General features: G+C 35.1%; 4 protein-coding genes and 1 long non-coding RNA gene across 5 annotated transcripts in view; 3 read left to right on the top strand and 2 right to left on the bottom strand.

Moving 5' to 3' along the window:
• The window catches only part of LOC111447268 (probable GABA transporter 2), an 11,730-nt gene extending 11,132 nt beyond the window's left edge, over positions 1–598 (top strand). The window contains exon 8 of the transcript XR_002711236.1: positions 589–598. The gene's annotated coding sequence lies outside the window, so the exon portion shown is untranslated. The remainder of the gene's footprint in view (positions 1–588) is intronic.
• Positions 1–1,502, top strand: part of LOC111447274 (protein SEH1) — a 4,912-nt gene extending 3,410 nt beyond the window's left edge. The window contains exons 5-8 of the mRNA XM_023086335.1: positions 74–229; positions 354–466; positions 750–876; positions 1,206–1,502. Of these exons, the coding sequence (XP_022942103.1) occupies positions 74–229; positions 354–466; positions 750–876; positions 1,206–1,337 (528 nt within the window). The 3' untranslated portion in view covers positions 1,338–1,502. The remainder of the gene's footprint in view (positions 1–73; positions 230–353; positions 467–749; positions 877–1,205) is intronic.
• The window catches only part of LOC111447275 (ethylene-responsive transcription factor ERF061-like), a 22,570-nt gene extending 9,553 nt beyond the window's left edge, over positions 1–13,017 (bottom strand). Inside the window, exons 1-2 of the mRNA XM_023086336.1 lie at positions 12,112–13,017; positions 1,675–1,694 (exon numbers count right to left, since the gene is read on the bottom strand). Coding sequence (XP_022942104.1) covers positions 12,149–12,985 — 837 coding nt within the window. The 5' untranslated portion in view covers positions 12,986–13,017 and the 3' untranslated portion in view covers positions 1,675–1,694; positions 12,112–12,148. The remainder of the gene's footprint in view (positions 1–1,674; positions 1,695–12,111) is intronic.
• LOC111447273 (probable WRKY transcription factor 41) lies at positions 2,921–5,021 on the bottom strand. Its single transcript, XM_023086334.1, has 3 exons — positions 4,589–5,021; positions 4,333–4,461; positions 2,921–3,848 (listed from the first exon to the last, which is right to left on the bottom strand). The coding sequence occupies exons 1-3, from the start codon at positions 4,912–4,914 to the stop codon at positions 3,233–3,235; spliced, it is 1,071 nt and encodes a 356-aa protein (XP_022942102.1). The 5' UTR covers positions 4,915–5,021; the 3' UTR covers positions 2,921–3,232.
• On the top strand, positions 4,641–5,235 carry LOC111447276. The gene is made up of 3 exons (XR_002711237.1): positions 4,641–4,730; positions 4,815–4,846; positions 5,015–5,235. It is a non-coding gene; the product is annotated as an uncharacterized LOC111447276 (long non-coding RNA).
• Positions 13,018–14,806: the final 1,789 nt, after the last annotated feature.

Genomic DNA, 14,806 nt, shown 5'->3' with positions numbered 1-14,806 from the left:
CCAAAAAAAAAAAAAAAACAAGTTAATAATGACCTTTTAATAATTTGACTCCTAATTTTCTACTTTTGTGCAGGCTGAATTTCAGAATGTCATTGATTCCATTTCTACAGTCAGGAAAGCAGCGTGCTTGTCTGCAAGTATATCTTGGAATCCAAATCGTGGTGAAAGACAGCAATCGAGTTTTGTTTTGGCTTTTCGTTCGGATACACCACAGCTTGATTCTGCCAAGGTAATCTAAGTTCTTCTGATTCCATTACTGCACTCAAAATTGTGATATGACCTGCTGCTCACAGCATATTGGTCAGTCCACGATGATTGCATACTATATTTAATATGTTATTTGTCCTCCATAGGTTTGGGAATTTGATCAGGCTCATCAAAGATGGCTTCCTGTTGCAGAGTTGGCTTTGGAAGCAGACAAAGGTGATGGGGTTTATGCTGTTGCGTGGGCACAAAATATTGGAAGGTAATGGACTAATTCCTAAAGGAGCTTCATATAATTGGTGTATCTGTGGTGTATAATTTTGAAACACATAGGTTCAGCAGATATATCCTTGTTCATCATGTAGTCCTTCAATTTCTTTACAGTTGTCACAAACTTCCCAGGGCAATTCCTGGTAACTGTTTGAAAGAATCACCACAATGAGCTTGATATGACCAAATTCATTCACGTGTCTACTTGGAATTCTTAAAAAACAGTGAATAAGCTTCAGCAATAATAATATTAATTGTTCTTGAATATAATTTAGGCCATATGAGGTAATAGCTGTTGCAACCCAGAAAGGAATTGCAATATGGCGCCTCGGATTAAACCCAGATTCAGATGGAAGGCTCTCAACAGAACGAGTTGCTCTGCTTTCTGGGCATAACGGCGAGGTATCTCTTCAAAATTTCTCTCTGTTCTCTCATTCCCCTTTCTTTTCATTTATATTTCTTGAAAATCCAAGATGGATGCATTTGAAACGTCCATTTGTTAAGAGAAACCCCTAGTGTAGATAGAAGAAGTCCATTTGAATCCATGACGATGGAACCTTATAAAATAAATATGAAGATCGCTCATAATTGACTACAAATGTTGTTACAATTTAGTTGATATGGTTCCATGATCTGCGTGTTTTAGATTTTGTTCTCTTTCGATTATTCTTAGATAGGAGGGAAGAGGTGGTGTTGCTAATTGATGGTCATGTTTTCACTTGCACTGTCAGGTGTGGGACATGGAGTGGGACATGGGTGGTATGACATTAGCATCAACAGGAAAGGATGGGATGGTCCGGTTATGGCAATCCAACCTCAATGGTGTTTGGCACCAACATGCTGCATTTGAGCCCACTTCTTAACCTTGAAAACGTTTTGTTTCTCTATGATGTAACCGCTTCCTGTATTCGTTGTTAGGAAGAATTTTCAAATAACTTATCTGTCTTGCTGAGTGGGGTGCTTAGATTAGTGATGTCTTACTGGAGACCTATCTTTTATTTTAACAAATTTCTCTTGCTGAGTTGTGATTTTGGTTGCTTAAGAGGTATATAGTCAACACGTACACAGGAAGAATAACTGACTAGAGAGAGTTGAGAATTGAGTTTTAAGATGAGATGCTTATGAATTTGAAGGAAAATATTTAGTATAACTAAGGATAATATAGTATTTCCGTCCTCGAAAAGAACAGTTCTTAAGAACTTTAAAATGAGTTTTGGAAATTTAACTTTAAAAGGATTTGCAATAGCAGACAGTCCAAAGAAGCTTCCACTTCCAAATTCATCCAGCGTCGAGGATTGTGAAACAAGAATGGTTCATTGTCTTTGCAGAATTGAGCTCATATTGGGCCTAAATCTGGGGCCAAATTAGTGAAATGAGCTTTAGATCCGAGGGGATAGCAGCCGCCAACTCAAGAGCTGCCACTTTTTCTGCCGTGTTTCCCCAAGAACCCCTATGAAAAGATTCTGATTGCCTGAACTCTTGAGCACCGATTGATCGATGGGCAGGGCACATTTTCCAAGGCTCATGCTTCTATTTTACTTGACACCAGCTTCTTCTACATTATTGCCAGATTAAAGTATGCTTCACATTCAAAGCTGCTCCTTTGTCCCTGAAGCCTGTGAGTCCCTCCGATACTCTTTTAATTACGATCGTGAAGTCTGTTTGAAGTACTAATGAATAGAGTTTTGGCTAAATGATATATTGGTGATCAGTCCTTATCAGCTTTATTGTCGTTCTGATTATCTCTGAGCTGCTTGTTTCTGAAAATTTCCTTTTGAACATTCTATACTAAATTAGTTTGATAGCCCTTTGAATCAACAATTCTGGCTGAAAATGGTTTTTCTGTGCTACAATCTGTGGTTCTTTCCTGTCTTGATCTGAGCTAGAATCTGCTTTGCCCAGCATAGTTAAAATGTTTTATCTGTATTGTCAACTCCAGGTTTCTTTATATGGTTCCTGCGCTGGGATATTGGTAAGTTGGTAACCTCTCTCCATCAAGTAGAAGTAATGACATTTCCGTGTCTGTGCTAACTGGAAGTGCATTGTGTATCTTCTTAATCAGTCCCATTTTCCCAATGCATAATTTCATGACTGACTGTCTCTTTGTTGAAAAAGTTATGGTTTATCATTGCACTTGTTCAATATGGGTTGATATATTTGGCTTCTTTCCGAACTATGCTTGCAATCTGTTCTTGATCGAAGAAGTCTCGTACCTGTTATGCGTATGCTTAAGTTCTGATTCCCATAAGAGTTAATATGGTGAAGAATACTTGCAGCAACATGTATCTTTCTGGTTTAGTGAGTTTGTTGGTATACTCCTTCGTGATGTGAACTTAATTGCTGATATCCATTTGAATTGATTATTAACAAAACATGTCTGTCCTTTTTCCCCATCTCCTTGATGACATGGTGATATTTGATATAGTATGTAAATTCACTCATATTATAGAAAATGCATGATAAACTACTAGTATATATTTTTCAATTACTACTATTGTAAGGGAGCTTCCTAATTTCGAACAAGACGTGCTATTGCTTAGTCTAATGTTGTAGGAAATCAATTGGGAACAAAATTAATAAAAGAACCAAAAATGAAGCTGCTAGTTATATTACTAATCACCATGCTTTGCAAAGAATTTAGAAAATGAAACCTGGATAGGGGCGGCCTTTCCTTCTTCTGTCTTGGTTCATGATTGAGGCTAAATTCTAAAGGATTTGTAATTAACCATTTGCAATTTTATTTTTATCCCCAAGTGATTTAGTAGAAAAATCCTGGGGAGTTAAATGGGAAATTTGAGTTGATCTGCTCCGAATCGAATGGAAAATCCCAATCCAGGATAGGGGAGTTGGTAGCTGAAGTGTTGGCCGAGAAAATCTCATAGACATCAGATTCTAGAGGTTGCATATTATGAGTCCCTCCTATGTTGCTCCTTTGGCATGGGGATGGAGTGAAGTAGTTTGAGTCAGGTGTGGTTGGGGAGATAAATGACTGAGAAAAGCTTCCCAAGGCGGTGTGAGTGTCAATGGCTAAATGGGAAAAGCCACCATTTACAATGTCCTTACATCCACCAGAAGTTGAGCCGAAGCAGAATGTCGATGCCTTGTTTTTGAGCTTTTCGATGTTCTCAATAGTTTGATTACCAAATAAGCTCTCTTGCGCAGGCTGCTTCTGATGATGATCATGGCCGTGGTCGTTTTCCTTATTTTCTTGCTTTTCTGGTGAATGACATGATTGGGCTAAATAGTTCCCTTGGGAACAAGTGTGTTTTCCTCTATATGTAATTTCAAACACAGAAGGGTCTTCATCTGATCTCTGCACTTGCTTTACTGCCCAACAATTCTGAGTATTACGGAAAGTGCATCTATAGTAGCTTCTGCAATTATACACCAGGTATTAGATTAATTGATGGGGAACAGAGAAGAAATCTCATCTTCATTAAGGTTATAACTATAGCTCTACAATATTTTTCCTTATTTCTAAGTGATTCTTGTATTTTTTGGTTTCTTTCCTGTTAGTTAGTTTATTTACTTTTTAATAAAGTAGAGTTTGACTTTGAATTTTGAGCTGCTGACATTTCTTTCTCTTGTAATTCCTATCAAATTCCTTATATTCAAATTCTCTTTCTATTTCTCTTCTGGTTTTCCTTCATGTTGCCTATTGCATTCATCCATTAGAAAGAAAAAAGGAAAAAACACAGTATGAGATCTCCCTCCCCCCCATTGAATTTTTTAGCATGTTTTTATTTTGTACTGGAAGTAAAAAAGATGATTTGAAATATGAATGTATGGGCATTTGAATATATGTTCAGTGCATGGTTTGCATGTTTCCAGAGCAGGAAGAGGAAGAAATCATCTCACCTGGGATATGTTGCACCAAGTATGTCCTTTTGGCCATATTTTCTCCAGCTATAACCATCCTCATGGGGTCCTTCAAATCCTGTCTCAGAGTTCACTTTCACTTGTACTTTCCATCTGGGCTGTGTCTTTCTGTAATCACAGAATTAGAACCATGTTATATAACTTGTCTATTAACCTCTTATTTGATTTCAGTTCTTAAAACTTGGCGAAAACGGTAGAAACAACTGAAAAGTTGGAAAGAAGATTCTAAATTCACCTCTTCTTTGATTCCTTTCTAGGGTCCTGCTGAGGGTCCTTGAGGCCTCTGCCAGAGTCATCACTAGAAGCACTTCCATTGACAGAAATTGGTGACCCTGGCAATCCAGGGGCTACTTCCGGCATCGGAGGCTGATTCATTGGTGCGTTCCGTTTCAGTATCAAAAGAGCTCTTTCATATGAAGATAAAATCCCCTGTATTAATGATCCTCTGCTTTCTTCTGTAGATGCTGAACTCAACTCTGCTCTCAATTGCTTGGTAAGCTCCATCCCCTGAATTATCTCACCAACGAGTGACGTTTGATCCCAACTCCACCCACCTTCCATTTTCAATACCTCTTTATTTCTTAAAATGAACTGATGCTCTACTATGCTAGTTCATGGTAGGAAGAACAAGAACTCAGCACATTTCTGTTTGGATTTATAGGTCTGTCAAGAAGCAGAAGCTTTCTATCTAAGGAGAAGAAGCAGAAGCAGAAGGTAGAGGAAATGGAAGACCCAAATGGTAAAGAAACAAAGACAACAAACATGGAAGTAGCCAGGTAGGTAATTTGGTTAACTGGGTATGTTTGTGTTTAATCAAAACCGAAGTAGAATAGAGAGAAGAAGAAGAAGAACAGAGAGAGAGAGAGAGAGATGAGGAGAAGCTTTGGATTGAAGAAGAACCAGTCATGGGGTTCTTATAAGGAATTGAAAAAGGAAAACAACTTTGTTTCATTCTTTTTTAAAATTTTCTTGAAGATTTAGAATTGGGGAACTTTTGACTGAGACAAACCCGAGTTGCTTTCTTCCCTTGGCTCTTTGTTTTGATAGGCTGGTCTTTTTTGTGGAAGTCCAAGTTCAAAATCTGACCAAGTCCACTTCCACTTGGATCTAACTTCCAAAAGGGTTTCTCTTTCTCCCTCTAGATCCTACGGCTGTGGTTTGTGTTGAATGAAATTCCATGATTGAGATAGAGAGAGAAGTGGGAAGTCAAAGTCCATGCTTGGAGAGTAGACCAAGAATTTTCAAAGCTGAAATCCGCGTTGTAGTATAGTAAACATGTGCTCTCTCTCTCTTTTTAAATCTAATGCTTATGATTGTGAGTGGACAGCTCTTCCACGTAAGACTGCTGACTTGGATTTCTTGCATCATCAAATTCCAACTGTTGAGACCATTTCTTCTCTCACAATATTTTATTTTACTTCTTTTTCTTTGATTCTACGTAAATTAGATCTTAGTCCTTAGCTTAGAAAATTTTGTAGTCAAAATTAGTGTTTTCTGTGTATGTTTATTTGATTAAAGTTTGAAATTTGGCCATTCTCTTTCGGCTTAATTAATTTTTATATTGTTGAAATATAATATTTAGAGAATATATTAGTTATGGAATATATCTTAAAGTTTGATTAAAGCTGGTATCCGTTATGAATATAAATAAGAATACACACTTCCGATTCCAATTTTAAATTCTATTTCTCATTCTTAACGTATTGAATTTAAAGTTAACGAAATTGAATAAGTGTTACAATGTTCACCTTTAATTCTTTTTTAATATTTTTTAATATTGAGTCATTTTGAAACCATTATATTATTGTTTTTTCTTTTGAATTTTTATCTAATCAATCATTTTCCATAGTTCAATAAATTAATTACTAAATCATATCATTTTATTTAAATTTAATAAATAAATAATGTAGTTGGTAGCCAATTGAATTTTAGTAGAAAAGTATCATTTATCATCTAGATGATAAAACGATAGTTTGATACGTCGCTTCTATAATTATATAGAACTAAAAATCAAAACCATAATCTATAGGGATCGAGATTTATCATAATTAAAATTTTAAAAATTTATTTTTATCAAATTGATTAAGAATTCATTAGACAAAATTAAATCTCAAAACTTTTAGATGAAATTTTTTTTTAAAAAAAAATAGTTATTATCATACTAATTTAAATTCCATAAGAAATTAAAAATATTTACACACAAACCTTATAATTTAACCATGACTATAAATCATAATTTACGTATACGTATTATTTGATTCTTAGATTTTAGAAAAGTGTCTACTAAATTTCTAACATATCTACGCTTTTTTAAAAAGAACTCGTCTATTATAATATAGAATTGAAGAACTTCATTTTTCGGATAGGAAGGGAGAAAATTAGCAAACTCATCTTGGTTCAATGAATTCTTTTATTATCTTATCGAAATGCTTCAAAGTTTAGGTGGTTTATTGTTTTGCCTTTTCCCTTTGAGCTTCATCTTCTTATGTAGTTTCAGATACAACTTGTATTTTTCATGTACGAATTCCATATATCGAGATCTAATGGAATCCTAAACTTTTAATTTTGTATATAATAAATTTATAGATTTTAAAACATCAAATAAATCCAAGTGATAAAGTTTAATTGCAATCATTTCGTGAGATTAAGAGAGTAATAGTTTAAATTGATGAATTTATTAATTATATATTTTTGTTTAATTTGGACTAGGATTAGTTTGTTTATTGTGATTAATATACCTAACATTAGGTATATGAGCTATATTAATAATATAACTCATATTTTTTATATTAGTTATATAATAGATACATTTAATACGGAGTATATCAATAATATAGTTCCATCTAGGTATTCTTTTAATGGCATTTTTATCCATTATCAATTTTATTTATTTTACATTTTTTAAAATATTTATTGCCTTCTTGGGCCAACTTGTAAAAGGCCGGGAAACGTGAACGGCCCATTAAGAGTTCAAAGCCTATGACCCATAAAACAAGCCCATAAATCAAAGGGCTTTCAAACAAATTAGCCCACTATATTTTCTTTTCTTTTAGCCCATCAGCGATGAGAGAGAAGTGAGGAAATGACGAAATTACCCCCGACGAATATTTGGTGGGGTAAAGACAAAAGCTCCTTTTTTATTTTGCAAAAAAGGTTGTATAGCCCTAACTAGCTTGTGTTGATGAACTCTCTTTAATTATACCCTTTTGGTCTTTTGGTAATTTTCATTTTGGGTATGTAGATTTTATTTTGTTTTTATTATGATTAATATAAAATAAATATTGAAAAATTACATTATTAAAATATTGAGATAGATAAATGAAATAAAAAATAAATTTTTTTTTTATTTTTAGTATAATTTTAGTTCCTTCTTTGCCCTTTAATTTGGAAGGAATAACGATTTGAAATTGATACTTGAGGTCACAACATAGAGTAGGTTGTGACTCTCACGTTGCGACAAGAGGAGTGGCGACTCTCAAGTGGTGCACATTCGGCCACGAGAGGGCCTAGACGATTGAACATGCACGTGCCACAAAACTAGACGAAAAATGAATCTGGAGTTTGAGTTTCTTTTTAGACTTGTCGTGAGCATGTCAAGATAGCGATGTTGTCCAGTTGAAAAAGTACGCCCATGACACGAGTTTAAACAATGAACATAATTTTGGCCATATTGAATCAAATCTTAAATTATTGGAACGTTTGTAAAGATATATACGAAGCAAGTAGGAAGATTAGATTAAAGGGAAGAGATAAGGTATATCTTAAATTACGGAATGTCAAATAGAGAAAATATCGTTTTCTATTTGACTTTATTTTGTTAGATTGTTACGAAGAATAAGAATTTATGCTTCATTGGCTGCCCTCTTAATATTATTTAATTGCCCCGTCGAGGTTCCTAAGAGCCAAATGCTTTCACTTATACTAATTTGTTCGTATCTCTAAAAAGAATATCTATATTTAAAAGTGGTTCTATTTAGATTATATTCACTTTTTTGTATATCGCTCTCTTTCGCCACCTCTCTCTCTATCAATTTAATCTACAAAAGATTATATCATGTAAGTGGTTCGATTTAGATTATATTCACTTTTTATCCATTTGATATATTTCTTTTTTAATTTGTTTATATAAATATACACACAAAAGACTAATGTATTCTTTAAAAATTGTCGAAAAGTCGTGGCATTGATATTCTTTTTTAAAGCTGGTAAAATCAAATCACGGAAAATGTGAGATCCTACATTGGTTGGAGAGAGAAACGAATCATTTTTTTGATAAGGGTGTGGAAGTTTCTCTCTAGCAGATGTGTATTAAAAATTTGGAGGGAAAGCTCGAAAAGAAAAACATAAAGTAGATAATGTCTGCTAGTAGTGTCCGCGAGCTGTTACAAATGATATTAGAGGGAGATACTGAGTGTTGTGCTAGTGAAGACGTTGGGTTTGGGCATTGGCAATGAGTTGACATGGAGAAGCATTAAGTCGAGTGGTTGAAAGAAACGTGAGAGAAGAATGGGAATAAAAGCATTTGAGTTATTACCCATGTTTTTTACAATAACAAAAACAAAAGAATCCAAGCTTTAGTTTTGATACCATAAAACTCCATTTGAGCACTATAAAACAACACCTGCTCTCCTCTCCTCTGAACCAATAATCTCATGGACAAGAGAAGACAAGATAAGTGACTCTAAAAGACATGCTCTTTGCTTTCTCTCCCTCAAGGGCTTCGGCGACGGTGCCCGACACCACCCCGACGCCTTGCTCGAAGCCCTACGGGAGGGGACGCCAATGGTACGTCTTCTCACTATTAATTGTGTCTTCTTCTCTTTCGGCTTCTAAAACCTTCCTAAAAATTAAAGAGCCAGTTTGATTGCCTTGTAACCCGCAAGAAATTGTTTATTAAGCTTACAGATTTGTTTTTAAAAGAAAAAAAATATGGAAATGCCAGCTGTCTTCCAAGAATTTTATTTTATTTTGACAATAATATTTTTCCAAAAATCAAGAACATTAAAAATTGAAAGGAAAAAAAAACAATTGATTTTATAATTATTCGTAAAATTGGAGAAAGAAAGCTAAATTTAGCGCAATTAAATAATTTTGTTTTTTTTTTTTTAATAAAATAATAAAGACGGTGTTTACAAAATCAATGTTGCCCGTTGCCCGTGTTTCAAGTTAAACACAAAGTAAACGGTGAAATCCTACCCCACCTGCCCCAAATTTCGTCTCCGTCAAACACTATAAATTCCATTTCTCCTCTGTTCCTTGACATTGCAATCACAACAATGGCGAAACCCACCCTAACCTTTCTTCTCTTCGTCTTCTTCGTCGTCTCCGTCTCACACGCTCGCCAACTCACAGAGCGATCGGAACATGAAGTTTCCGTCTCTGATTCCGCCTCCGGATCCATCGACGACTCCGATTTGAAGGCCTCGATCTTCCTCCCGTCCGAGAAATTATCCGAATACGATGCTCCAAAATCCATGTCAGTTCTCAATCAGGTACGCACCGAAGACAATCCTTCTGAAATTAACGAGGTCGATGCGACGGAGAGCGTTTCAGATCCGGTAGTCGTGCTCACCTTCCGTCCAATCAACCGCCAATTCGACCGGCGAACGGTGCCGTTGATATTCCGGCGAAGTCGCCGCGGATGTCACCGCCGCCACAACTTCAAGCCTTATAGCGTGGGGAGGATCTCATACGGAAACGACATGATCGTAGCCGATGAGCGACAGAGCCCTAATTCTGTTGTGAATTGGGGATCGGATCGCGAAATAGCGATTCCATCCAGATGGAGGGAAATCCGACATGACGAACCGCGGGAATCGTTCAGAAGCGATTCGAAGGACGATCGCAAGCATCTCCACTTCCTTCACCAACGCGCAGAGGAAAAAGAGCAGGAACACAAAGAGAAGAACGGTTTCCTGAGGAATTTCCGTAAGTTTCTGAACCAGTTCGAGTTCTGAAAATATGAATAATATATGAACACAGTACGCTCTATTACAATAAGGTTAGCCTTAGCTAGCTCTAATCAGGATCTTTTGAATCCTTCTAATGTATTGATTTGTGTCATCGCGTTGATAGCACTTCCATACCTACCTTATGGATTGTTTTTGTAATTGCTTATGTTGTCTTGTATAAGATATCAATCTGTGTGTGTCACTCATTGGGTGTTCCTGGATTAGATCTCTATCGTCGTAACAAATAAACTCATTTGAATTATAAAATGAATCAACATAGTGTTTATGTTTTCTTTATATTTCCCTCTTATTGGTTGTTTTAAAAAATATTACCCAAATTTTCTAGTCTTTTTTTCTCTCTTTTTTTTTTTTTTTTGTATTAAACCCAAACGACTTATAAGCTCATTTTCGATTATTAATGTACAACCTTGTCGAAAGATATAAGTCGTGAGGTCCCTGAGTGGTTCTATTACTCTTCTTTTTTCTTGCTATAATCTGTATAAATTAATTGAAGGAGATGATTTTAGAGATTGTAGAGTGGAAAAGGAGAATAAGGGGGTCTTCAAGAAGAGAGAGAGAGAGAGTATTAATGTGTTACGTCATAGATGGTAGCCGTTTTAAAGAGAGGAAATGCAAGAAGGAAGTGGTGAGATAGTACATATATAGTTTCAGTTTCCGTTCATATATTAGTGACATTTCTTAACTCTTCTTTTATGTATTATGTTGAGGGTTTTAATGTAACTTTTAAAAGATCCATTCTAATTATACTATTTTAATCAAGTATTAATAAAATTTCTTTAACTCTTTGTTTTATGTTTAGGGTTTTAATCCAACTTTTAGAAGATACTTTTAAAATAAAATAATTATGTTTAGGGTTCTAACAATACTATTTTAATCAAGTATTAATAAAATTTTTGAAGGTTGATTACAAACAATTTTCATCCTAAGAATGTTTTAAATATTCTAAATTTAAGAATTTTATTGTAATTTTTGAAATTTCATAATTACTTTTTTTCCCAAAAATAAAATAATATTATCTAAAAAATTAATTATAAAGTAAGATTAAATAACACGTTTATTTGTAAAGGGAAGATTATGCCTTCAATTAAATAATTTAAAATACAAGTTGACATTATATATCTTAATATATGTCAATAATTGTGGAAGGTTGCCACCTAGTGTTTAGAATGCATGAGACGTGGCAATGGAACATTGGAGAAGAGAATGATATTATGTGAAGGAAGCAAGCAGGAAGATTTAGTTAAAAGAATAGAGGAATTAGGAATGTGGAGTAATTATGGACAGTAAATGCATAATAAAGATTAGAAGGGTATGGGGGCTCTTACACAAGTCGTGGCATAGGACACTGTGGACATGTGGGTAACTACGAAGAGGGCCACCATTGTTACCCCTATCATCAATGGATAAGCTTCATGTGTGAACTCAAAATCCCAAAATGTAGCCATGACCCAAAACAAGATGATGCCTTGTTTCCTTCATTCACGTTTCAGATATGGGTTTCGGTATGGCCTTCCTTTCTTCTTTTTTTTCCTCTCGAATCAGCGAGTACACTGAGCTCTGAAATGGAGTAGATGTTGGGCGGTGTGTCAACGAGAACGTTGGACTTCGAACGGGGAAGATTCCACGTCGATTCATGAGAGAAACGAGTGTCAACAAAGACGATGTGCTGAAGGGAATGGATTATGAGATCTCGTATCCATGGAAGAGAGAAACCAAACCATCTTTGTAACAGTGTCTAAGTCTCTTCTTGAAAAATATATTTTTTTTTGTTGCCTATATTGAGTAAAAATTAAATTACAACAAAGAGAGAAAGTTCATTCAATTTAATTTGCAAGAACTTCCCAAATTAAATCTGGATCAAAAGACGGCATCTTCGCCAGCGAAGAGTACCCTTCACAGTCCCCTTCCACCACCATCGCCACCGTCACCGCCGACTCCGCCGAGCCGGACGACGACGACGGTGGTGGCGGCGAATTGTCCGTTCTCCAAAACCCATCTTCAGAAACCGCCGACGAACACCACGTCGCTGCCATCACCGAGGGCGAAGATGACTCAGAAACGGGGATGTTTTTGGGATCCAATTTCTTGCTTCTCTTTTTAGCCCTTTCCCTCTTTATCTTCGAACAAATTGCTTGAATTTTAGCATCAACAGAGTTCTTTAAAGCATTCAAACGGCCGCAATCGGCGAACCCCAAATTCCTAAACTCCTTCAAATTGGGAAAATTCAGCCTCGCGTATTCTCCTCTGAGCTTATACGCCGCCCTGTCATACGCATAGGCGGCAGCCTCCGCCGTGTCGTAGGTTCCCAACCAAACCCTCATTCTGTTCTGGGGCAGCCTAATCTCCGCCACCCATTTCCCCCAATGCCTCTGTCTCACACCCCTGTACAGCTTCTTCTTCTCCGACGCCGGAAAACCCCCATAACCAGCAGAAATTTCAACTGGTTGGTAGCGGTGCTGTCGTTGGAGTTGCAGGTGGTGATTCTCAACGCAAAATTTATGGACCAGATCTCTCTGTCGGAGGTACACCGACGAACCCATCGCCGTCTCCGGCATAGGGCTGAGGGCGACGGCGGTGGAGGGCAGAGAGCGAGAAAAAATGGAATCCAGAGTGGTAAAGAATTGGGAATTGTTTAATTGTTGTTGCATTTTGTTAACCATCGAGATTTTGCACGCTTTTTGGTTTCCCTGAAAATTGGAATGGCAAGATTGGATTTTTCAGTGAAAATTGGTGTATTTATAGGTGGCAAAATCTCCTTTCACACGTGTCGTCTCCTCATTGGATCCTCACTTTAATGTGATCAAATTAAATTCATTGTAATTTTGAAATTAAATTAGAATATTTAAAATTTTATTATTAAAAAATTACAAAGTTAATTGTGCTTTCTAATATATTTTAAATTTACCCGTAACCTAAAAGAACACGATCAACTAAACTCAATCCTTAAAATTTGGATTAGTGTGTGCCGGCTTGTGTGAACATTAGAATTAACTAAATTATATAATGGTTAAAATTGTTCGAACTTTGGTAGAAATTCTTCGCTACATCCATCTATTTTTAAAAGATAATTCAAAATTTTAAATAATTTTTAAAATTTAAAGATGATTAATCGGTCCCCATTGAAAAGCATAGAAAGAAAGACAGCCCATTTTTTTTTTTGTTAACATCTCAATAAAAGCTGTCAAGAGACCACCGATTTTTTGTTGACTTTCGAAAAAGTTGTATTTTGGAGCTAAGCGCCGGAACCGACTATGCCTGTGGTCCCTGCCTTCTCAGACTGACACGTCATCACTCACACTTGTAAAATTCGATATTTTAGTGCCCCCACGTGTCACCTTATCATTATCCATGAACGGATAACTTTTCTAAATCTCGTGATTGCCCCTTTCAGGGACCTGGCTACGTGAAACCTCTTACACGGCGTCGTTTTATTTTGTTCTTTTTTTCTTTTTTGCTATATGTTTTTGTTTTTAGCATCACCATGACGTCAATGATGACAATAAAGATTTAAAGTCCAACAGCTCACATGGCACCTGGGCCCACCCTTACATTGACACGTCCCTTCCCAACGCAGGAGATTTGGGCTTACATACCTCCAAAAATTAATTAATTAATTAATTAATTGGCTTTAAAAAAAAAAGATATTTATTCATTCTTAAAGAATTATAGACATTAAATTTATTTTCTAACTTATTACTTTAAATGGAAATATATGGACTGATAACTTATAAGTTGAAGATAATATAATATTATTATTTGTTATAAGTAACTTTAATATAAACTTCTAAAATAATATAAATACATGCGGACAAAATGAGATAGAGAAATTTTTTAAAATAAAAGAGAAAATAAAATAAACATTAAAATTATAGGATAAAAAGAAGCATATTCTCCTAATAATTATTTATATTTTAATTATAACTAAGTAACAATAACGATAAAATTTATAAAATAATTAATTACGAGTTCCTATAAAATATATATGCACACAATCCATGAAACAAATGTTATGTTTATTTTGGCGGGGAAAAATCAAATCTTTATTTTATATTTAAAAAAACCATCTTTTTTAATATTTTGTAAGGAAAGGCTTTAATCCGGACACGTGTATGGTTGGCAATGGCTTAACAGCCCATCATTCTCTGATCTTTTCATTTTTTAAAATCGATATATATATATATATATATATATATATATATATAGGATTTAAAGTCAAAATTAGGTGACCGAGTCTGTGTCTGTGTTTTTGTCGTTTTTTAAACTACTTTGACTTTTTGACTATTTCCAATTGTTTGCCATACACGGTAAGATCGGTTGGTACAAAAATTTAACGCCGCTTTCAATTAAATATTAATTTCTTGCCTTATAAATTTACATATTATTTTTCCTCTATATTTTAAAAAATAAAATATTAATTTTTTAAGATTGGTAATTTATATTTTAAAATAAGAATATTTATAAACATATTTTTAGAGTACACA

The sequence above is a fragment of the Cucurbita moschata genome, unplaced genomic scaffold, assembly GCF_002738365.1.
Source record: "Cucurbita moschata cultivar Rifu unplaced genomic scaffold, Cmos_1.0 Cmo_Scf00009, whole genome shotgun sequence".
In the NCBI taxonomy this organism is placed as follows: domain Eukaryota; kingdom Viridiplantae; phylum Streptophyta; class Magnoliopsida; order Cucurbitales; family Cucurbitaceae; genus Cucurbita; species Cucurbita moschata.
The sequence above is the reverse complement of the archived record's forward strand: the minus strand, read 5'-3'. Positions and strand labels throughout refer to the sequence as shown.

Bases quoted from the DNA above. Each gene is read 5' to 3' on its own strand.
- LOC111447273 (XM_023086334.1), bottom strand. From the start codon at position 4,914: ATGGAAGGTGGGTGGAGTTGGGATCAAACGTCACTCGTTGGTGAGATA. The intron at 4,462-4,588 runs GTGAATTTAGAA...CTGTGATTACAG, and splicing joins AGAAAGGAATCAAAGAAGAG to AAAGACACAGCCCAGATGGA. The intron at 3,849-4,332 runs GTGAGATGATTT...GTATAATTGCAG, and splicing joins CTTGGTGCAACATATCCCAG to AAGCTACTATAGATGCACTT.